Below are 24,849 nucleotides of genomic sequence, written 5' to 3'. Positions count from 1 at the left end.
GGATTTCCCGCCGGTGACCTCGTGGCTCCACAGGCTGTCAGTCGATCACACCAGTCAAATGATGCGTTTCATTCAGCAGTGATGACTGTTGTCACTGGGAGTCGAGAGCATTCGAACACTTTACTCGTGTACTGAAATTCACCTTAAGTTAAAGTAAAATTACCTGCGAAAAACTACTTTAAATAGCAGGTCATGTACTCTCACTGAATGTTACTGCATTACATTTTTAAACGGTGGCTACGCAATTAGATGTATGAACGTGTCGCATGTAGTTTGTCAATGTGGAGTCAGTGTGAGGGACCATAAAGCTAATCTTAACTGTGACATGTAAAAAAAATACTCCACAAATTATGTTTGCGTTTTCAGCTCGTTTTCACACTTTCAGAACTGCTCTGTGAAGGTGTGTTGTTACCTCCACCCCTGGCAGTGAACACATGTCGGCGAGCCTCAGAGCTGAGCTGTAGCAGATTATGTAAGGAGAAAGATGATCAGGATAAGAGCAAACACTAACATACCATGTCTGCTCCTTTAACCCTGCAGCTGGAGCAGCCCTCCTCCTCCTCCTCCTCCTCCTCCCCCACCTCCCCCCCCTGTGTGTGTGTACGTGCTGAGGTGAGCTGAAGCACAGAAAAGGTGGCATGTGGAGGCACCCGCTCAGGGCTACAAGGACCCGGCTGTTCCCTGCTTTGTTTACTCAGGACAAATAATACAGACAGCTCATAAACCTGCAGGCCGGAGTGGAGGAAGAGTACGAGCCAAAGTCCAGTGTTGGAGATACTGATGGAGGTGCAGGTGTGTGTGTCCTAAATGTGTGATTTTTTTTTCTTTTATGATGAAGTTATGATTTAATGACGTCATGGCTGAGTGCAGTCACACCTCACAAGAAGAAAGTGTTGAGCCGAATTAACGAGATGTTGATTCTGATTGAATTGGCTGAAGGTTTTGCTTCAGTGAGACTTCACGGCTTTATGTGAAAGAATTTAACTTCTGGCACATATTGCTTGACAAACAAAGTAATAAAACCCATCCTTTGGTACAAGATGGCTTCTGTACCCTCATTAGCTCTTTGGCCTATGAGTGACAGTCTGCATGCATCTAATGTGAACAAAAGTTGACTTTTTTTTCCTTGGCATGGTGCTAGTTGAAATCCAAAGCCAAACTACATAATCCTCTGGGGAGAATGAATGTGCACAGCAATCTGCATGCTTGATTTTTGGGTTTTATTTTTTTGTTTGTTTGTCAAAGTGGAAAAACTAAATCATAATCAAAATATTAGGAAACATCCTCTGGGGACAGTGAGGAGACCTGGTCAGGTTAATCATGTTGAAATATGGTCCAGCTAGTGGAGCAACAGGAAAGCTCAGCGGGCCACTTAAATCATTAGGATCCAACCTCAGGGGCCCAAGCATACCAAGTCATTATTATTATTATTATTATTATTATTATTATTTCCTTTTAAGGATCCTATTCTGCTCCCTTAACATCTGTCCAGTGCTCCTCATTTCCTGGTGATATTATGCACTGCTGGTGGCTGACAGTAAAAGTGTGCAAGTATAATTAGGAAAATGCAGTATTACACATAAAGTACAGTACTAAACATGAGAGGAAAACATGTATGTATTGTATGCAAGTGTAGTTGAACTTGAAACGTTATTTTTCATTTTTTTTAATGTCAAAACTTTGATTATTGAAAAAACAAATGCGACTTATATTTAATCTTGACGACCAGTTGGGCAGAGATGTCACCAGTTTATTGATTAAAGTACACATTGGGAGTAACAGTGTAAGTAAAGACAGTAATAATAATAAAAAAAAAGACACACTGGCGAAAACTGATCACTCAACAAGCTCCAAAAAAAAAAGTTTATTTTTTTCACCCACACAAGAAGCTCCAAATGAAATGTTTTCATCGTTTTCTCTGAAATGGAATCAGACAAAGTGTCGCCTGCCTCATGTTTTAACACTGATAAACACAGGGTTTCTGCTAATCACATCTGATCAGAAGAAGGTTGTTGTTGTTGTTGTTGTTGTTATTGGTACAAGGTGGAAAAGAGAGAAAAGAAAACGGTATCGCCAAATGTTTCAGACCAACAGACGTCTCCCCATCTGGACAGGATAGAGTAAACAGCCCTCCCTGTTTTCACATCAGTACAGCAGGCCTATGGGGGGCGGGACCTGCATTAAAGTGCAGACTGGGGCAGGGAGGGGCAACTTCAGGACCTAAACGGACACCAGGGACTTGGAGGGACACGTTCCTTTCCCTGCGTGAACCTTAGCTTATGTTTAGCACTCAGTCATTATTCTAGTACATTGTCAAAGTGGCTCAGTAATTTATTACTATTGTAGATTTGTACATTTTCATCATAGCATTTCTTCTTCAGGTCTTCAGTGGGTTCACACCGTGAGCAACGTGATGACCAGGAAAATACTGTCAGTTTCCTGTGTTTAATGTAGTGTAATCAGTGTGTGCACGAACACCCGGAAACACAGACTCCTGAAGCAAGTGTGTACATTTACTCATTTACTGGAGACAAAAAGGGCTTATTTATCTCAACTGCGAGTGAATTCAAAATTACTGTATAAAAGTGAGACGAGCGAGCGGGCGGTTTCCTTTTTAGAAGCCGTGACGTGTTTTGTAATTGATTTTCACGTTATCGATTAATAAACTAATCTGTCAAACATGACTGTGTGGCCGTTGATTAAGACTGAAAAAAAAAAACGAATAAAAAGTTTGTATAAATAAAAAATCTGCTAATTCCATCAACCACGTTGCTCACGGTGTGAATGCATATTACTTTTTAAAACACTAAAGGAAAACTTCCTCATCAAGATCACCGCGTTTCACCAAACCAAACATCTGAAGGACTCCAACAGTCAGAATCATCAACTGAAAACGAACGGCCACTCTGAGCCAATCAGATCACTCAGCCTGGTGGCCTGTCACGGCTGGCGGTCTCAAAAACTGTCTCCTTCAATTGCACACATTTTAACAAAGGCATCAGTTTAGGCATTCAGACATGTTGGCACTGAGAAATGACCTGTGGAAAACAAAACAAACAAAAGAACCAAAAAAAAAAAAAGATGGAGAGCTTGATATATATATTTATATATAATATTTCTTTTGTTTTTTTGAGAGTACATTCGTCATCCTTCCATGAGAGGGATTATGTAACTAATACAGTATGGTGCTCGTGAGGGTCGGGGAGTGGGAAGAAGCAGCTTTAGAGAGGAAAAGAAACATTTTCAGTTTGGTAAACTAAAGCAACAACTACCAGAGCAGGCAGTGGAGGACCTCGAGTGTCGAGGGAGGGAGGGAGGGAGGGAGGAGGTCCGGGGGTAAGGAAAATGACCGAGTAACAAAGGCATCCCTAACACACTGTCACCCACCCCTCCCCTCCTGCGTACGCCAAGCCACGCTTTGTGGTTCAGTCCCTTCCTTTCTCAGCCGATCCACAGTAGTCCGCTAATAAGCTCTTGGCACTTTTTGGACACGATAAACGTTTGAACGAAATGACTTTGAAAACGGCCGATTGCGTCGTTTTCCTCCGGCTTCCTTCACTGTGCCGTGCTCTTGGTCCGCAGAGCTCCGATCACACTTTGGATGTTTTCTTCGGGAACCTGGAGAACACATGCGGTTTTATAACAGCAAGATATTGGGGCTGGAACTAACAGTTACTATTACTCTTTATTTTTTTTAATCATTAGTTAGTTAGCCGATCTATAAAATGTCACCAGATGCCATCAGAACTGTCCAAAATCCATAAACGATGAATTTATTAACAACAAAATGTCTGGCACCTCTGCTTGAGAAACGAGTGTGGAAACAGTTAGCGACTCATTGATTGGTGGACTACTCGTTACAGGCAGTTTTATTTGTCCAGAGTGGCTCTTACCAGGGCGTGGTCAAACTTGAAGGTACTAATGTAGTAAGCTGGAATGTCAGCCGTCGCCAGGGGCTCTGATATCTGAGCCACGATGCCGCACTCATCTGCAAACAATTCATTCGCTACGTTACTGAGTGACTTTGTTATCATCATCATCATCATCATCACCTGAAGGTGTACTGAGGCCTTACAGCAGCGAATCGAACGTACCCGCACGGTCCAATCAAATGAGCGATTTAAAGGAACACCTTTAGTTGTTAGCTTATCGGCTACTGGGAAGATTTCAGCGTACAAAAGGGTGTAAATAACGTCTGGTAATCAGTTTGACATCTCGGGGCTTCCAGAGATTTTTCCAGATGAGCTGTATGAAGCCATTTCACATCTTCTTTTTTTTTTCTTCTAATATTTTAAAACAAGTTCCCATCTGCTTCAGTTGTTCAGGAGAATCCTGCAGCCCTGGTTTGCTGTGACGCCCCAGAAATGTTGTGGATGAAGAAACTAAATGTGGCTTCCCATCAGCACGGGGGTGAGTAGATAATGACTGAACTGTTCCTCAAAGTTACTTCACACTTAACCCAGATAATGCAACATTCGATATAATCCACCGCAGAAGCTTTTATGTGTCATTTTGAAACATTAAAAGAAATCCTCAAAAAGTCACATCGTATAGAAAATTATCTTCACAAACTGACTCAGAGTGTTGACGCCAACCGATTACAGGCTGCAACGTCAAATTCAGCTCTTTGCTGTATTAAGTGCTTGCTTGAAGCAGACAGGCAGGCTGCGCCAATCAACACCAGCAGATGCTTTCAGGTTTAACACATCAACTCTGAACCTGATAGCTGAGAAAAGTTGTTTATTTGGGGCTAACTGCAGTGCAGAGACGAAGTCGGTGTGGGGTGTGAAATTCTCATCAACTAGGTTGGCGTGATGGAAAATGTTTAGCGCATCTGAAAGATATCGTGCTCAGCTTGCGAGATACGGCTGCAGATCTGTTATTTGTGCATATTTAACACAGTGATGCTGTAGCACCTGCTGTGTGGGGCAAATGTCACATAAAACTCACCAAATCCTAAAGGTTGTCCCCCAATGCGAACCATTTTCCAAAGCTCACCAGAAGCACTAGTGAAGAGGACATTGTTTGGAAACCTTGGAGAGAACAAAGGACAAGGAGCAGGTTTATATAAAAATAACAGTGAGGAGGACAACTTTGTCATCATGTATAAATCGATGAGCAGAAATGCTCCTTCAGCCCCCTTTAAGCCCTCCGAGTGGGTTTGCTTGCCTACATGTTTGACACTGCGACACAATGTAAATCGACCTGTGATGCTAACTGTAGCTGAGAAGGTAACGTCTGTAGCATCGACGAACCAGAAACCATTTGGCCGGTGATATCTGCGGGTTAAACTCCGACAAAGTTATTAATAATTAACTAAGTTCATGTCTTTAATGAGGGGGTACATGTTGTGCCGCTGCTCCTCAGTTTGAAACTGTTTGGAACAAATTATCTGTTGATTCAACCAAGACCTGATGGAGCGGGAGAAAAGAGCAGCAGGATCAACATGGAGCCGCCGTGCTCAGCCGTCAGTCCTGACTGATGATGTGAGAAGCTGGTGGTTTGTGTGTCGGGTTGGTTTGGGGTTCAGGCGGTGTAACGGGTCGAAAAAACCCTGACCCTTTACTGCTTTACAGATGTCCAGTGTACAGACAGGGGGCGCCATCATGTAGCCAAAAATATACATTTCTTCTTCTTCCTCCTCTTCACTATTGTTTTTTGATTTGTTTTCAAGGAAAACAGAAAATGTAAATAACAGAGCAGCTGTGTGACAAAAACAAGCAATTTCATCTCAGGTGGACCTTTAAAAGGGATAATCAAAGGGATCTATTTTGATTAGGATTTTGGGAGTTTAAAGTGGTGCCTCACTCTGCTGTGAAGGACTTCTCTGCTTTGTACCTGGTACAGGTGACAGACAGGCTAACCTCTGACCACTCAGATCAGCAGGTGAATTCAGGTACTACTGTTCAACCCACATCACTGAATAAGAGAGCCAATGTAAAGCAAAATGGGTGACCTATTCCTTTAAGGCAGCACACTGGGTCTTCTTACATAAACGTGGGGACAGGGCTGACCTACATGCTGCAGTAGCAAAGTGTGAACTTTAAAAATATAAGGAAAGTTTTGGTCTAATTCTTAACTTTACCTCCACATGGCTCAAAGACATGACTGACCCATATAACTGATGTGGACAATCTGATCAGATGCTAATGTGGTGGTTATAGAGGGGATCTGCAGCTGCTCGGGTCTCTTTATGGCCTTTCTGCTTAATTAGAGGGAATACTGTGTGTGTGTGTGTGTGTGTGTGTGGTGGGGGGGGCGATGCAGCAGAGAGTAAATGAGTCAGACTGAAGCCCACTGTGACTTAAGTACGTTGCATGTACTAAACTGCTCCACTATTGCTTAGCAACAAACTAATCGCCCCCTCAAACAACAATCATAAATTTGTTTCCCCTGCAGAAACATTATGTTTGTGCCGGTCTTGACAAACAGAGACAGAGAAAAAAAAAAATCATCTTGAAGGAACAAGCAGCGATATAAACATGCTGTTGTGTCGTGAGTGTTTTCTGCTGCCCGACCTCTGAGTTGTCTGTTCGTCCATGACCAGAGAGATGTAGCCCTCGATCAGGGAGAAGGAGAAGAAGCGGATGTGGCTGGAGTCCTCGCTGGATGCTCCGGGCTCCTTTGGCCTGTAAAGAAAGGTACGAGACTCAGCCCTGCTAATCACACACTTAGTCACTGGCCCCACTCACGGTCGTGTCCAGTTACTTTTGGCCCATTTCCATTCTACCCTCTTACAAACTATGAGGTGGTTGCCAAACCGAGCCAAATGATTTTGCTATTCCTAGAGTAGGAATAAGATGAGTTCATTGTCCATAATTAAAGAGTTTGGTCTAATTAAAGAGTTTGGTTTAGACCTGCTCTAATTGGAAAGTGTCATGAGATAACTTTGGTTGTGAATTGGCGCTAAATAAATAAACTGAATTGAACTGAATTGAACTGAATTGTAGGTAACGTCCTGCAAATGACTGCCACCAAAGATAACGTCTCCTCGTTTTCACACACTAAAGCCTTTCACTTTCAGCTCAGAGCTGATTTGAAAGTTGATAACACATTCCAAACAACAACAAACAGAAAAGGCCTTTGTCTGTGCGCGTATTTAAAACAACATGAGCAGATTCTTACCCTCCGGAGTAAAACATGACATCCATGAGCAGGGTGGCTACGGAGGGCAGAGTGTCTGGGTCCAGGCTGGTCACACAGAACATGTTGCTGGGACTTGACAAGGGGTGAATGATGGGACGGGGCACTGAGGAACACGGGAGATGGAATACGTGAGGGTTTAGAGGCAGCCACACACAGCCAAGGAGCATCTTAATTAAAGGTCGTCATGGCGATAACGAGGGTCCAGTCTCAGTACCAATACTCTGTGGAACTTTACTTAAGCTTTTGCATTTTATTCTTTGTCATACCTCAGAGGGAAATGTTGTACTTTTCTTTTTACTCCACTACATATTATTATTTGGTAACTTTACTTACTTTAGTTACTAAAACAGAATATAATCAGCCAGTAAATTATGTTGTCCCGTTAGAGATTACTGTAAGCTCCCCAGTAATCTTCTAATACTAGTAATACTTACAAAAGGTTGCTTTTAGACAAACACACATGCATTAATGTCTGTTTATGCTTACCAAGTTTTGGCTTAACAAAACCGTTGGTGACCCCCAGATCGTGAGCAGCAACAGTCTCCCCGTTGACCACCCGAAGCAAAGTGAATTCGGAAGACAGCGTGTGCATGACCATCGGCAGGTCTCGCTCTCGAACCTGAGGACAAACACGGGAACGAGGTGAGTGGAGATCAAACTCAGAGAGGAGGAAATCCCATTTTCACATACTCGGTGAGTAGTACAGTGAGTTACTGTGTGATCAAAGTGCATGATTTGCAACAAGCAATGGCGCTTGTGTCTCAGCCTCTGATGAGTACAGGAGTACACACACTGCGTTATCAGGACTGTGCAGTACGTCAAACGCCGAAGCGGCTCGAGGAAATTCACTGGAACAACAACTAAGAGGAAAACAAAATGATTTCAGCTAGAACAGAACTAAATACAAATAGACAAAGATAATGGAGAGGATGCAGTAATAAACTCCAGATAATAAGAGCAGAGGGGAGAAATTAGTCAAAGTCACTTCGATTTGAAAGCCACTGAAGTCGGAGTGCGTCTAAGTGTATCAGGAAGTGGATGTTTCTCTAAAACAAAGAAACACTGTGATCATATCGTCCTGATAGGATCCCATAAAAATCCTTTCGCCCCCTCTGGTCTTTGTGTAGCTGCCGTATGAGGGCTGGAAACCGAAGGTCACAAGGTCGCTGCAGACACTAAGATTTCTATCTGTCTTCAGCAAAATTTAGGTCAAAGGGAAATATGGATGAATGGGGGGAAGGAGGGTCAAAGCTATCAAAAACTACATGAACTCACATAAAAAGTTTTTGTTTTAGTTTCACAGGTTTTCCTTTTCTAATTTAGCTGTCGTGCAGAGCAGCACCTGACTGTCATACATAATGCAATCTTCATCTGCCGGCGAAAAAGAAGAAGAGCATGAAGCATAAAGTGCATTTGGGGGGTGACAGAGTGTTTCCTCACTCAAAGTGACGGCTATCCCTTGAACTGAATTGCTGTGTGTGTGTGTGTGTGTGTGTGTGAGGAAGGTGAGGTTGTGTAGCTGCTCTGAGCGGCTGGACTCAGTCAGGACATACTTATGCCTCCGTCTGAATCATTGCATTCAACATTTGGGTCAGACTTTACTGCTTTATGTAACACAAAAGATCCTAACGGTGGAAAGAAAAAAAACAAAAACCCCACACATCTTAAGCTGGTCTGTCTTTCGGTCTGCCCGGAGATTCAGTAATGCAATCCGACACAGCGTGAGACGAGGACAGAGAGGGAATCTGGGTGGTGGGTGTGGGCGGCAGGTTTTTCTCTCTGTTTATCTAACGTATCGATAATTAGGATTGTGGCTCGGAGCAGCCAGCGTGGAGACCGGAAATAAGTCCAAATGATACCTGGAATTCCAGCAAGAGGCTGAGCTGCCGATCCCCTTTACGTAACAGATTATCAACAACGACGCACGTTTTTTCTTTCATTTTCATGAACATGCCAGAGCTGCTCAGCAGGCCTTGTTTTTCCACCAAAGCAAGGCAATAAAAAAAAACACTCCCTGTGGCCAGAAAGGCTTCGGTATGAGAGAGGATTTCTTCCAAAATCAAAGGAAGTTGGGGCTGTGGAAGGTACACTATATCCAAGGTTATTGCACTGTGTGGACATAAACAATTGTGTTGCCAGTGGTTGCATAATAGACAAATAATGCAACTCTTAAAGCATGCTGAGAGCCTGAGAACCGACACAAGTGGCCAGTGACAAGGGACAAATCAAGAAAACTTTACCATCAGCTCTGATCAAATTTACTCAGCATGTATTGCATTGATTATTGGCTTTTTCCTTATGCTATTTTTGCTCGTCGACGTTTGTTTAATACATTTTAAATCCCTTAAAGTTGAAGATCATGTCACTGCAGAATAGGTTGAGGTTGTTTGTTGTTTGTGTCGATGGACTAAATTACTCTGTTCAGCCCCAAGGTTGAGTTTTGTTAGACCAGGATCAGCTTCAACACCTGACAGGTTGTTTTCAGGCTTTCTGTCAAGAGGATGATGTTGATGTGTTCATATATATATATAAACAGTCTTGAAATGTTGCTGATAAAGTAGTGTGTGTGGGGGTGGGGATTATAATCCACACTCACCAGAATGAAGTCGGTCTGATACGTCGACAGCATGAAAACAGAGATGTTGTGGTCGGCCAGCGGTGCGATGACTGATTTAGCGATTTTAGTGACTCCGATGGGCTGCGAGTTGGAGGCGTTGCCGCCCCCCGACACCACGTTAAGGGCCAACCATGTGGCATCGGCAACACTGATGTGCTCTGACTGGGGCAGCTCTGGGAGACGGACAGAGACGGACATAACAAACAGCAACATTAACCAGCAGGTCTTGAGAAGAGGTGACAGATGCTGATTTAGGACGGTCAGACTTGATACCAGACACTTTATCTCTTTATCCCTTTCACTGATTAGAGGTTGTAACACACATGTTGTATTAGTGATTTAACCTGCAGCCAGTTCATGAAGCTTTTTATGCTTGCTGTTCTAAACGCCCAGTGGAAAAATGCAGGCAGTGACACATTTTTGTACACTGGAGTAAACTGAAAAGAAACTGGGAAGTTTGGATGAGCTGTGAGTGTGAGTAATGGCTGTTCCTCATTTTTTTTGTGTGCTCTGGTTCATGTCGGTTTTTATTTTACACACCTACTTTTTATGCTAAATGCTGAGTATGATTCCCTTCCTTTTTATTGCCTGGCATTATGGAAGGTGCAACACTGTCCACAGCCACCACCTCCCAGACTCTGTGTTTGACCAGCATTTCCTCACGTCTGGTATATGATAATTAATCGTTTTCCAAGCAGAAAGGGCAAATGCTGCTGCTTTCAGCTTCTCAAATATGCAGATTGGCTACTTTTTCGAATTACATGTGATAGTTTTTGTATGGGGACTGTTGGTTAAATAAAACAACCAATTAAAGGAACTCCGTTTGGGCTCTGTGAGGCGGTCCTGGCCATCTTTCACTACTTTTTTATGTTTCATAGATCAAATAAGTGAGAAAGAAAAAAATCTTTAGATTAACTGTTAGAAAAATAACTTGTAGTTGCAGCCCTAATGCTCATCTTGCTAAAAAAAAAAGCAAATTAAAAATGTTAACATCTAACAGCATTGTGGTAAGTCTAGCCGAGGCCTTTAATCTCACAACAACTCAGGTTAATTATTAGCCAAACTTCAGTCTAGTTCAGTTAATCCCAAACCTTTAACACACACAGTAGGCTGATCAGGATATTTAATCAGATTAACCTTCTCAGTCTCTTCTGGCAGTTTGTGTCCACCGTTGTTGCTCGGGTTTCTCAGTTTAATGAGTTAACAGAAAGCAGGCACCAGCACACGCAGAGCCAGTCGCCAGTAGAAAATACCTGCAACAGTTATGCAACACCATAGCCTGTAGTCTCCAGGGTAACTGAGGAGGGTCACCCTGGAGAAGGGTGTGTAATGACATGGATTCGCTCAATCAGCCGACCACAAAGCACGGCGACTGGCAGCTCGGCCTCACATCCATAATGACAAAGTGTGCCCAAACACAGGCAGCTGAAGCTACGTGGTGCTGGTGGGAGAACCAGAGATTACACAATGTGATCTCTTCCTGCCGCTTCCTGCCGATCTACGGTTGCCACAGTGACTTTAAAGATCCGCGAAGTGAGGCCCACCTTTGAAGCCTTCCTCGTCGACGATGATGGTGTAGTCCTCCGGAGTCTCCGTCAGGCTGAAAAACTTGCATCTGAATGGGAGAGGGGCAGCAAGAGAGGACGGATCAAACAGTGGATAGAATGAGTGAAAAATGTCCATGCTGGATGAAGACAGAAGTCTGTTCTGCCTGCCGTCTCCTGCAGCTCTGCTGCTCCCCGAGGCCTTCATAACAAACACATCAAAGAGTCTTCCTGCAGAGTTAAGGAGGCAGTTTCATATGAAAAGATGCATCAATGACAAGTGCAGGGAGCAACACAAGGCTGCAGCTATGCCTGCAAAATGTCTACTTTATCATTTTATATTAAATATGAGGCTCACAACCAAATCATCAGTAAAGCCCAGAGCTGCTCTGCTCCTGATATAAACTTCTGTGGGAGAAATTGGTTCCCATCTCAGCAGCTCTCTGACAGACGTGACCACAGACATGAAGTCTACTGACCTGGTGATCCACCTTCAGGTTGTTGTTTTTCAGTGATACATCAACAACTGTTTGATGCTTTGCCATGAAATGTAAAACGGATATTCGTGGTGCCCACAGGATGGATTGATGTTGACTTTGGAGATTCTCTGACATATCATCCAGCACCATCAGCAGGTCAAAGGTTCAGTGGTTTATCTAACAGCTTACAGCCTCACATAGCCGCGAGCGTTGGCTCCAGACTCTTTGTCTTGTGATACATATTTCCTTTCTCACGTCTCATATGTTTGTCCTGTTACAGTCGGACAGTTGAAGATGCTGGGCTGTTGGCTCATTAGTTAACTGAATTTCTGGTTTGATATCATTGCTTATTTTGCACAGCGTCCCAGCTCCTTTGGTATCAGGCTTGTAAATAAAACACAGTCTGGCCCTTCACAAAAACACAAGCTAGCTGTACTACTTTGTATTTTGGAAGTACTTTGCGTTTGCTAATGCAGGTAATGCACTGCCCTAACTTTCAGAAAGCTGACCGATAACTTGTAAATGCAAAGCCAAAGCTGGCTGAAAAAACAGAAGCTGACTCGTACTTTACTTCGCTGCATCACTTTTTTGTCTCTTTTGTTTAATAAGATGTCATTGTGAACAGGGCTGGGAATCGCACAGAAATGTGTAGATTTACATTTAGATTCAATTACAGCAAATTCTAGACTGTAGTTTGTTATATGCTGAAACTTCTGTGTTCCCTTATCAAATGTCCCTTTTGTTAACGCCACCATTTTCTTTTTGAAAAACACATCTTTTTTGTTTCTGTGTGAAATCCAACTGTCAAGACTCAATGCACCAAACCAGAAACCTTCAAAGATGGCGAAGGATACTGAATGTAAGGACACGAATCGGCTTGAAATCAGATCCAGCAGACTTTCTTAAACACAAAAGGGAAAAATCAGCGTGCACAGCTCTACTGTGATAATCACGTCTTTACAGGCCGGCTCCACTGAACGCTCGCACGTCACATTTGGCTGAGAGGTGTGAAAAACAACAGGCAAATCATAGAAAAGACTCATTAATGCTTTCAGCGGGAACAGCAGCGTTTCCTCTCAGAATTCAATAAGCTGTCAAGCGTCACCCTGACTTACAGTGTGGTTTCTGTAGCGCCGGGATATCAGGATGATGAGCGCTGGAGTTTTAATCTCGTGGCTGAGTTAAATAATGCTCCTCGGATCGCGATCGTGTCATTATGAGCACCGCTTAATGACTTACTTTATTCTGTGACAGCGTTCCATTCAGATCAACAGAGCAACGGCAAATCACTGCAGAGATTCTGTCACTGAGGGTGGGGGATCACTAAACAGTTTAGCCCGCATGACTCAAATTCTGTGTGCATGCAAGGAACTTCACAGGGAGTCCTCAGATGAGGGTTGGGGTTGTATGAGGTTAAATGAGTTTATACCGAGAAGGATTACTGACCTCTCACGGCCTCATCTGTGACAGAACACAACAAATGTGTTTGTAAGATCCTTCCCACCCTAGGAAACTTATTGACAATTCACTTATCTTGAGAGTTGTTGATTTAAGCTAATGAGCTGAATGTATCTCCTAAGTGCAGTCATAAGGAGGATATTTCAATCTCCACTGTTTATATTTAGGGCTGGGTATTGATCTGCAGTGTTTTTCTGGCAACAACTGAAATGTGTCAGCTGAACCAAGTAGCAAGAAGTGTCAGAAGCTGGATTCAAATGCCAAAATTTTAAGCTTATTTACTCCGTTCAAAATGCTTTCTGATCTAAGTTAGAGAACTTGTTTAAGTTTAGACGATGTTTTATTTAAGCAGAATTCTTCACCTAAAGCTGCATTAATTGATTTTAGGGGCGGTCAGTTGTCTAATCACACATCCAGCACACGCAGGGAAACGTTAGCATTCACCTGGAGTCGTGTTTCTTGCCGCCTACAGGTCCAGTATTCGCTCTCCTTTTAATTCAGCCTGTGTCTCTATCAGCTTTTTAGCTGCAAGAGGCTTTGCTCATCAGCCAGTTGCTAACTTTGTCTGTCTGCTGTTTGGTACCTGCTGTACACAACCTGCCCAGCGGCTGCTGGAAAGTTTGGTAAGAGTGGAGTGGAGTTTTGGGGTTGGAAAACCAAAAACAATGAGCTAAAAAAGCCTAAAAAGCTTTTTCGTGGTGAGAGGAACCGCAGAGCTGGGTGATGATCCTCTACGAGATCCCATCGCTCGCACCACATCTACTCAGTAGACGTGCTCTGCCTACGTATGCCGTCATTCGTGCGCCAGCAGCGAATCGCATTGCTGCCTCCCACCAGTTTTAAACAACAAAGATTTTGGTCTGTGCAAATGGAAATGATGTACGCGTTCATTTGCATACAGAGCGGGGAAGTGAGGTCCAATCACACGAGGACACGTGGACATGCATTCTGATGCCAGTGTGAACCGATGGCCTTAGAGCTGTAAACGGGGCCTGACGTGAGCCAATGGTGCTTCTTCAACAACATGAGGAAGAAGATTTGGGTTTGGAGGGAACAGAGAAAGGAAAAACCTGGAGAAGAATAGTTACAAACCAGCGTCATCTGAGTGAAACTCGTGTTCTGCGGCCAAATGATATGAACATCTGTAATTGTTACTGGCTGGCTGCCATGACCACCCGAACATCCAACCTCAAATAAAGGTGCACCCTGAGAACCCTGGGAAGTTTTTCTCAGAATTCAGTCAAAAGATAAGGAAGCGCTTGTTTTTCTTATTTCACTATCTTTCCTCAGAACTGTTTCTGACATTTCCTACTAACTTAAAAAAAAAAAAAAAGAAGTGAGAGCAAACTGCAGTCTGAATTGATGCTCACATTCACACTCGCCTGAGCACCTCAAGGGGAAAATTACAACAAGAAAAAGTCCAACATGCAAAGCTACAGGTTCCCCAACTAGGAACCAAAAGTCAGCTGTTCCACTAACTTAAGTTATCAAATAAACGTATGAGTACTCAGAAGTGCAGGATGGGCCTCAAAAATGGAGTGGAAGTGTAAAGCAGCAGAAAATTGCAATACTCACGTAAAGTACAAGTACCTTGTAAATTTGGTTCAGAATATGCGTCACCACCAGTATCCCTTCCTATGTTTTTTCCCCACCTTCAGCTCTGACAAACCAATTATTACAGGCTGACATAAAGTGCAAAGCTACCAGTGTGCCAGCGTGGGAAAGTGGCCACAGACTCCACACTCAAAACCTGTGGTATACTGTGAAGTACAGAGAGACTGATCTGCCCGTGGTAGACTTAATCAGCATTGTGTGAACTCAAAGAGAAATTCTGCTTCCGTTTGCAGCGGAGGAGCAGATTATGGCCATGAAAAGTGACATTGCAGGCTGATGTAATGACCGTGCATCTCAGCAGCTTCTCTTACTGGACTTGTGCAATAGCCGCGGCAGCTGGGGCCGACTATTTTCCACCAGCAAAACATATCAGTTCACACTTCAGGAGGTGGTGGGCAAAGCTGGGGAATCAGAGAATACGAACAAGTTACTGCAATCTTGGCTACGAGAAACGCTGAAAGCTACTTTTAAAAAGCAACTAGAGAATGTGGTGAAATGAAAAGATCACACTAATTAACACTTACTTTATATAACTGTACCACACAATGTGTCTCTAATCAGACAGGGGAGGCATATCCAGCCAGGAGGAGCTGAAAGGGACGAGTTTATGTGTTTGAGTTTAGAAATGATTAACTGATTAATCAGCAATCATTCTGGTAGTCTGTTAACTGTTTATGTCACTTTTAGAAGCATAAGTGTCCAAGATTCTCAGTTTCCTGTTTCTCCCACATGAAGATTAGCTGCTTTGTGTTGCGACCTGCATATGTTTTGGTGGGACAAATCATTTATAAAATGATAATTAGGAAAGATTACTCTTGAGCACATGCTGGTGAACTGCAGACTTATTTACGTGAAATCCAGATGGTAATCAGTCTGCTCTGGCAGGAACTTGGCCTCAGCACTGAGGGAGTTTTGATTATCAGTGCACGGCCTCATTCTCACTCACTTGCTGACTGACTGCCAGCGTGTTAACTAATTTGCTTAGACTAATATTAGCAGACTACAGTGGTAAAAAGCAATATAAAGTACATTAATAAAAAACAAAAACACTGCACAACAGAGCAGTGACAAGTGTAAAGGCCCGCTCTGGTGTCACTGTGAGGGTTATTTAATTAAAGTTTCCCCAGGCTGAACGGCTCACAGGACAGTAAACGCACCATGTGCTGCAAATCCCCTCTACTGTTTGTCCAAGTTTGGTTGAAAACATGTTATAATTTCCCTGAGAGGAGGAAAAACAGGCTGCACACACACACACACACACACCCCCGCTGGCGTCGACCCAGCCACAGATGGCACAAAGCTACAAAATGACACTACTGAACAGGGATAGGCCTGGAAACTGGTGGCAGAGACCAAACACACATTCGGCTGCTCTCAAAATAACACACAAAGCTGCATTTAGAAGCATTGACACAACTGCAGGAACTAGCCGGAGCAAAGCGACATAACACGGATACCTCGTAAGACAAGTACACGCAGCCGCCGGTATTAGTTTGCTATAATGTCAACAACAGCAGTATCCTTACAGTAACGAGCACTGTGCAGCATGGGAAAAAACATAAATGACACTATATGTTTTCATGTAGCTGTCGTGTCTGAGAAGTTGCCTACCTTGTTTTGGAGGCCAAGAAAGCGAGTTTTATTAATCCGTGAGTGCAAATCTGGATCCCCTCTTTTTCTATACTCGCCACTTTCAAGCTGTGCTCTAAAATATGAAGCTCCATCTTTTACGTCTTCTCATTTGAGGAAACGACTAAAGCGTTAAAAAACCTAGATACTTTCAAATAGGATGCATAAATAAATAAATACACACATACGACAGGCTAAGGCGTATTAAATAGAGAAAGAAAGAGCGAGGCAGGGAGGAATAAAGAAAGCAAGGAGGTAAAAACGGACCTGCTGTCAAACCTGCAGCGGAACCGCTCACACTTCTGGTCCAAGGTTTTCAAAATAAAAGGCTCCTGTACAAGCTAGGGAGTATGCCGTGGGGCCGGGGCCGTAGCTATCTAAGTTTTTCCACTCAGTTTTTACTTGCACATGCAAATCATAGAGCTAATTGTCATAAGACAAGCAAAGCACACTGCTAGAGTAACAACAAAAGAGATTACAAATGCTAATAATGAGCCACACCAGATATGAGTTATGCTAGTTGTGCCACTTTCTTTGAGCTCTGCTGGTTGTTGTCAGGCAAATTGTAAAGTCGTTTCGGCCTTTTCTCTGCACCTGGAAATATTTCCAGAAATGTTGAACTAGATAGGTAGATAGACACTTTATTGATCCTGAGGGAGATTCAAGAACTGTTCTGTTCTTTTAACAACACTCTCAGACTCTTCTTGTGCCAAAGAAGCTGGGTGATTAATCTACTTTTTTTCATTTTTTTCAAACATAAACCCTAGCTTAACTCTGACTTATATTTTTTTGGGGGGAATTTTTCTTACATTTATTATCCTAAAAAAGCGAACAGATCAACAGAGTAATTCATAGTTGCACTGGAATTTATATGCAGCTGTTGCTTTGGAAAAAACGCTACAATTTAAACAAAACTTGCAAGATATACACTTCACTATAAAGTAAATCCAAATACTTTCTGAAAACAATTGTGGGACTAGAAATCATTGCCTCAGTATTTCTAAAATCCAAGCTAAGGCCCTTATGGTATGTTGCTGAATATTGGCACATTCATGCATACTTCACAGCACCTTTATTCTTCATTTGTATGGGAATGTACTTAATGTTCGAAGACATCTTGCTTTATACTCTTTTAACCCAGTGCTTTTATTTTAAAACTATAGCGGAAGTGTCTATGTCACCAGCATCCGGTAGCTTGTCGGAACACTTAAATGGGAAAGCAGTGGACCGCTGTTCCCCATGTTTGCTCTCCGACTGGAATACTTGGCAGCTGGTCGGACTGAAACAAACAACTTGCCATTCAAACGAAGGGGGCGGGTCTGCAGTGGGACTGGGCATCATGGGAAATGTTGTTCGTGTTGCATACGCACATAATGCGTGTACAATAATAACAAAACAATATGAAGTACAGAAATGGAGAGGACTACAGTGCACAGAGCATTTAACGTAGAATACAACAAAATATTTAATATAGGCTTCTGTCAGTAATATAATTCAGTATAATATAGTGATAATTGTGACTGATTGATTTACTACTACTGTTACTGATACAGATTACAGGTGTTACTGTCAAAATGCAACTGTGGATAAAGTCAGAATATTTAATGTCTAGTTGGCAGCTAGTGAACATTTGGACCTCAGGAAGAAAAGTGTATCAAAGCTAATCTAAACCAACCAACCAACCAACATAACCACTATTATTACTGCAGTTTTTTGTAAACTGTCGCCTGGCTTCTCTTCCTAATCTTTCATATGCCTAAAGTGTGTTTACGCTGAGCGTGTAATTTACAAATATGCAGCTCGAACACCCAAACACAACACGGATGGGACGGCAGTAAAGGATGTTTCTTTGCTCTTCTTCTTCTTCTTGTTCTCTCATCTACTCCACTGGTTGTCTACAGTGCATTACATGGTTTACAAGACGTGATGATTCTGGTTGTATCTGTCGCTGATTCACCACCAAAGTATACGAATTGTTTCTGTGTTATTCTGTACTGTCTCATCTTGTTCGTGGAGGCGACAGACTACATGCGCTGGAGGGGAGGAGGTTGAACAGCAAATTCTTTGCCGCTGGGGCTCACTTGTAGGTTAATTCACACCTAGACTCAAATCTGACTCCTCTGCGAGGCTCTTTTGTACACTGTAGGTATTGTGAGTCATTGCAGTCCACAGCTGCCCCTTTTGTCTTTTGTTACCACTGTCCCGACTTGTTTGAAACCAGCTGCTGGCGTCAAATTTAAAGTAAGTCAATGAAGCTGATGAGGTAAAAGATGAAACATTTTGTGTTTGGGCCGTTTTCATTTGAGCACCTGTCAGAAAGGATTAGTAAATGATCACCTTCTGTTGTATGTCTCTGGCGGTGTCCAAACGTTTTTGGATTCGGGGTTGGTATTATGAGTACTAATCCAGGTTAAAGGCTACAGGGATTAAACAAGTCGCTTCCTGTCCATCATGGGTTGAGCATTTTGGCCCAGGGGAAGAAGCTGTGCACCAACCTTAAATCCCTGCCTCTAAATCTTAAGCCCCCCGAGCGAGCAACCTTGGAGTGCTTTTTCATCCTGATTTGAATTTCGACTGCTGCATCAAAAATATACCCCAAATTCTGTTATTTCAGATGTATGTAAGCGTCCTCCCTCGCAGAGGCTTAAAATGTATTTTTTGATTGGTTTTGTTACATAAGCACAAGCTGCTTCCTTCCGCCATCCTAACCATATATTTACCCCAAAGGCTCTGCTTCTGCATTTCAAGTTTTGAACCTCTCCGCTGAAGAGCGCGTCCTCGTCGTGAAAGCACTCCGGTGTTAATTGTCTCTCGCCGAGGGCCTCCGTCTCTATAGCGTTTCCAGCCTACACTCTAACTGCAAGAGCAATTAGTTGTAACAGCCCACAACAAAGTAGTAATTAAGCAAACAGAGACCGGAGCTCTGCCACCACGAGTGTCAGTGTATTTGAACTGGAAAAAAATAAGTTTTTCCCTTGTGACGGGCAACTATCCTACTGCTAATCTTCAGATGGGATTTCGAGAGCAAATAGATTCATGTGTAAACAATAACATAAAGACATTAAGCGCTATTAATTAGTGCACTGACTCATTTAAAGCCCTGAGGGGAGTGTACTGTGAAAACTGTGCAATCTTCTTGATGAATATTTATCATCTAATATTATTTATGAGCTCATTCCTGTTGTTTATTATATTTGTAATGACCAATATATAATAGAATAATATAGGTTATTAACATTTTTGAAGAGAGTGAAGAAATCATCAAGATGCCCTCGCCAGCGTAGTTCAGACTCTGCATCATTTGTTTCTTACTGGCAAGCAGCTTTCATATGCAGCAATCAGTTCCTCCCAGTGTACTGTAATAAATCTGCATCTCTTTAATTTGTCTGCGTTTACTTTTCATGTATAATGTATGGCATATTATGTATGGATCGCTTGGAAGCGGACCTTTTATTGCATTGTGTGCCTGTGAGGGAATAAATAGACCTGAACTCGACACAAGTGCACCACCAGCGCATTAGCAGGCTCACTTAGATTCTGCTGCTTTACCGTTCAGCCGCCGGTCGTTTGGTCGACTCTCGTATCCGCTGAGTTACTTGTGGCCTTTCTTTCCGCTCCACGGGGGCATTAAAGGTCGAGCTATCTGGGCCGTACACACACCTGTGGCTTTACTTGTACAATGACCGCCGAAGGAAAAAGTGTTGATTTCTCGCAGACTGTGGAGGGAGGTCTGAGGAGAGCTGGCAGACTTTTCTCCCTCCAGCCGCTCCACTCTTCTTGGCCAATAGATGACGTGGAGCTGGTTTCATTTAACGTCGGCATCCTCCTGGCTGCATCCCGCTGCTTCCCCCGATGCGTTTCTAAGAACATCTTTTGCGTGTTTTTGTTGTTGAGATGTGATGAATCACACAAATGGGCCCATTTCAGACGTAACAGGAGGTCTTCCCTCCAGGGCGTTCATATTGTTCTGACAGTAAGGTTGTTGTCTGAAGAAGGGAGATAAAGAGTTTACTTTGTCATCCTTGCAGACCCAGCACACTGCAAGTAGTTATCGACACTAAACCCATTAGGAACCTGACAGTGGAGTCACCTGTTCCTTCAAGCCCTCACACCAACACAGATTTATAAGTAGTCACTCCTAACAAGTACATGTGTGCACTTGTTTGTCTTGTAGTACAGTAACACCCCATCACATTCAAGTACAAATGGTAGAAAACGTCTCTGTGCAGGTAACGTGATTTCACAAATTCAGGGAAGGTCTGTAAGGCCTAAGTGCTCAGGCTTTAACGGGGACATCGGGACTGGGCTTTCTCATGATTTCACTGGTGCTCTTGTGTCCTACATAAGACATTTAATATGACGTCAAACGACCAAGACACGGACTCACAACAAATGAGTGCCAAAACAGAGGCCTCAGGATTGTGCATCGCGGCAGACAGACATGTGACGACTAGAGATTTCTCCACAAGGTCTCAGCTTGTCAGTCATGTGCTGCTTATGTTTCCAAGACAGAAAGAGGCGTTAGATGCATACGAGGCTGACTGGTTGAATCTCTGCAGCTCAATACACAACCTCTTATTCACGTTCTGTTGATTAATTCATTTTTACGTGTTTTAAACTGAAATTCTGCACATATTGCACCTTTGAGTTGTGAAAATATCGCGTATGGATCCGATATGGACTCCTGTGATTTTTGAAAAGGATGCGGTGCATATTGAAAAGCATCTTCCTCCTCCAACCCGTCACCACGTCTGTGTGACATTAAGTCTTTACTCCTTTCCTGTTAAATTTCCTGTCTTTTTAATTACGTCTCTGCCGGTTTAATGAGCGAAGCCTTTGTGCTTGAGTGCTTAACTCAAAATCTAACTTTGCAAGCAACTGACCTCTGGTGTGCTGCAGATGAGCAGGAGGAAGATTTTTGTACCATATTATCCATGATGAATGTGTGAGTCTACCAGGGTGTGAATCACCAGACGTTTTCCAGAAATAATAAAATCAGATGTTGGTAGTCGGAGATGTGGCCTTTGCTCAGGGATTATGAGAGCCATGTGTTTCAATCTTGGATTTAATCAATTGAATTTGTGGGCGTGAGATATTTTCATCTCTAAATTTAGTTAAAAGTTTTATGGCTGTGAAAGCACTGACTGAAGACTGAGTGCCTTCTGCACCCATGTTCAGTTCCCGTGCTGCTGCTTGGTGTCGTTCAGCAGAGCCTCAGTCAGAGAGGCATGTAAAATGGAGGACGGGGTAAGCTCTAATCTGTTCCCCGTGACCCACATGAAATCCCAAGAACAGCCAGGGTGTTGGCAGGCCTCGGCCCACGTCTTACACCAGTGCTCATAACTGTGATCTGTGTAAACACCATTCTCCATGGATGAATGGACTTTGTACACCTTCAAGAACGCGAAATACCAAAGCCTGTTACCTCAACCTGCAGGTTATATAAGCATCAGCTGCAGGTATTAACCAGCAGTTTGAAAAATGTAAAATGACCTTATAAACAAGTTTACTTTGTAGTGCAGTTTTTGAATTAGTGTAGCATTACAATATTGTTTACGTTTAGAATTGCAAATTGAGAATAAAAGTGTTAAAATGGATGCACCTCCTGCATTGTATTCTGCTTGCACCAGATCTTCTCGTGTTCAGTCTGATTCACCAAACTCTCTTAACTGCGCAAACTTTCTGTAGCTTCAGTCGGACGAATAACAACTGTTCATACACGCTTATGAGATTCCATCGTTAGCATCATACGAGCCACTAAAAGTGCCAAAAGCCAACGGCAAAAAGAAGACTTTTCTTAACTCAGTTTGCTTTCCTGTCAGGAATCAGCTGACATTTTTTGGACTGTTGAGGTTTTGGAATAATGGAGTGTTGGTACACGGGATTGGCACTGATTGTGGTTAAAGTTTGTCTCGTTGTGAATAAGAGGGAGGTCGTCGAGAGGTCTGGACCACTCGTGCATGTGAGAAAACCCGGACTGTGGTGAATGAAAAGTTCTCTTAAATCACTTTTACCTGACTTAAGGACAAATGTGTTTGTATGAGCATGAGACTCATTATCAAGAACATGAACTTATTAACCCCAGCTTTTCGTTTCATTTCCTTATGTCTATGGTTGCATCCGTCTTGTGGCAGGCTGTAAATGCTCTTTTTCCCCGTTCACCTGCAGAGTCCTCAGAGTTGAGCCACAAGAGCCACTCGTTCATCATTTCACGCGTTCTCCATTTTTTAGATCGATGGCTGAGAGCCCAAATTTCCTCATTTGTGTTGTGCTCGATGACATAACTCACAGGTTCAAAATGTCCCCAAAATTTTCACTCCTGACAGGAAAGTGAATGTGCCTCTTCCACAGCTCTTTGTGTATTCTTAAAAAAACATCCTGTAATGCAGGCTGTCAGACAAAATGCCATCTCCAAGATTAATACAAGACACATACAGTAATTTGCTACTTGCTTTCCATTGTTTTCTTCTTCATGTCCTGTCATCCCATAGTGATTGAATGAGTGATGGGATTATCTTTGGGGCTTCAGTCAGCTTCTCCTGTTGGGGCACTTGAGGCAGCGGCTCACTGTGGTTTGTCGTTAGGTTTGACGCGTCACAGATCAGTGTGAATCACATTTCTATCAGGTACCGCGTGATACGTCGCTTCAAGTACCCGAGTTTGAGGGTATTAGCACCTGAATGTGGCTGACAGACAGTTCAGACTCTTTCACTGTTGGTGTGTAATGATTTGCATTCGGGGAGGAGGACACAAAGCAAAAGGCAGCAACACAACTTATTGATTGTTCTTTGTTCCCTGCATGTGAATCAGAGCTGTGCAGCCTCGTGGTTATCTTATCTTCATCTATCTCTTAATGCAAGACAGGGCGCATGTTAGACTACTGTGATGGCTCATTCGCTGAGAAGGTTTCCACATTTCATGTGAACGAATGTGGCACATGTGAGGTTCATTTTGTACGGCACTATTGAAGGATTGATTTGGAAATAAAGATTCGTTGAGTCCTTTAAAGGGAACTTTAGAGCTAAAGGTCAGTTTGCTGTTCGTAGGGAGCACAACTCAGTCGATTTAACGGCCTAATGACATGCACATGTATTACAGGTAGGCTGCTCACAAACTGCAGCCATTAAGTTTAAAATCTGTGTTCCTTTACCAGTGAAACTGCAGGATACCCGTTTGTCTGTCAGCAGCGTCAGCCCGTCAGCCGCTCACATCTAAAAAACTCAAAACGTTCAACTTTGAAAAACGTAAACGACTGTGGTCACGCTGCTTCCCTCTGCAATGACTTTGTTACATCAATACAGTCAGCACAAGGACCTCATTAAACTGTAACTGTTGCACTGCAATGTGAGAAGCCTCATTCGGACAATCAGTCTTCTTCGAAAGCGTCCGCCCACTTTAACTTTAAAAAAATAAATAAATAAATAAAAAGCTTCCTGTGGACGTGCTGCAGAATGTCACAATGTTTTTGTTATGGACGTATCAAATAAATACAGAAATGACGTGAAGTCATATCAAAAATATTCTGCAAATACAGAAAATAGAACCGAAAAAGCACATTTCTGTATTTACATTATTTTGCTGCTTTGTTGCTGAATTGTTGTCAAACAAAAACTTTTAATTTCTTTGCAGAAGTTCTCTTATATTTAGTGTACTTGCATGTTCTTTTAATTTGAATCTCTCTTTAATTGACCGCAACATACTGCTGACTAAACTGTTTATATAATAATACAGGATTCTTTTTTTTGAATAAATCTCTGAAAAGAAAACAACAATAATGGAAACAAGGAAAGACAAAAAGCTGCCCATTTGGCAGAGAACTTAAATATAATTTGAGACAATGCATTTATAGTCATACATTCAACACACCAGAGTAATGCAAACAAGTGCCTGAGTCTTAAAAAGGAAACAAAACAACAAAGGAGAGATTTTAATTCACATCAAGTCACGCTTCCAGATAGTCAATACATCAGCCAAACAGGCAATGCGATAGTGTTCAAAGGTACAAAATGTTGTCCAGAAGAAAGACTGACTCATAGCATAATCTTAGAGCATCCACAGTCATGTATCTTGTTTTTTCTTTTTTAAATACAGAAAACAGTATCAAACATTAGGCAAAGTCATCTCATGACAAAACCAATAACATATGCATGCAGTTTTGTTTTTTTTTCCATAATATTGAGCTTGCATACAAAGGCAGACAGATTACAAAATCAAAATCACATGTCGGTTGTATCCATTACATATTCATCAGAGAGGGGGGGGGGTCACTGCTGGGTCAAGGAGCATATTGAGATGCCAACACGGTTTCACAGCCGGTGTGCGCCTCACAAATCAATGTGGCTGAAGAGGCTGTCGACACGTT

General features: G+C 42.7%; 1 protein-coding gene and 1 long non-coding RNA gene across 2 annotated transcripts; one reads left to right on the top strand and one right to left on the bottom strand.

The window, feature by feature from the left end:
• Positions 1 to 556: 556 nt before the first annotated feature.
• LOC124070803 lies at positions 557 to 9,545 on the top strand. Its single transcript, XR_006845242.1, has 4 exons — positions 557 to 792; positions 4,318 to 4,410; positions 6,548 to 6,641; positions 7,670 to 9,545. It is a non-coding gene; the product is annotated as an uncharacterized LOC124070803 (long non-coding RNA).
• On the bottom strand, positions 1,730 to 16,748 carry castor2 (cytosolic arginine sensor for mTORC1 subunit 2). The gene is made up of 9 exons (XM_046411042.1): positions 16,470 to 16,748; positions 11,308 to 11,378; positions 9,743 to 9,936; positions 7,633 to 7,765; positions 7,126 to 7,249; positions 6,519 to 6,629; positions 4,951 to 5,033; positions 3,894 to 3,988; positions 1,730 to 3,618 (listed from the first exon to the last, which is right to left on the bottom strand). Exons 1-9 carry the CDS (start codon positions 16,580 to 16,582, stop codon positions 3,556 to 3,558), a joined length of 987 nt encoding a protein of 328 aa, XP_046266998.1. The 5' UTR covers positions 16,583 to 16,748; the 3' UTR covers positions 1,730 to 3,555.
• Positions 16,749 to 24,849: the final 8,101 nt, after the last annotated feature.

Source organism: Scatophagus argus, chromosome 14 (genome assembly GCF_020382885.2).
Source record: "Scatophagus argus isolate fScaArg1 chromosome 14, fScaArg1.pri, whole genome shotgun sequence".
NCBI lineage: Eukaryota > Metazoa > Chordata > Actinopteri > Scatophagidae > Scatophagus > Scatophagus argus.
The sequence above is the reverse complement of the archived record's forward strand: the minus strand, read 5'-3'. Positions and strand labels throughout refer to the sequence as shown.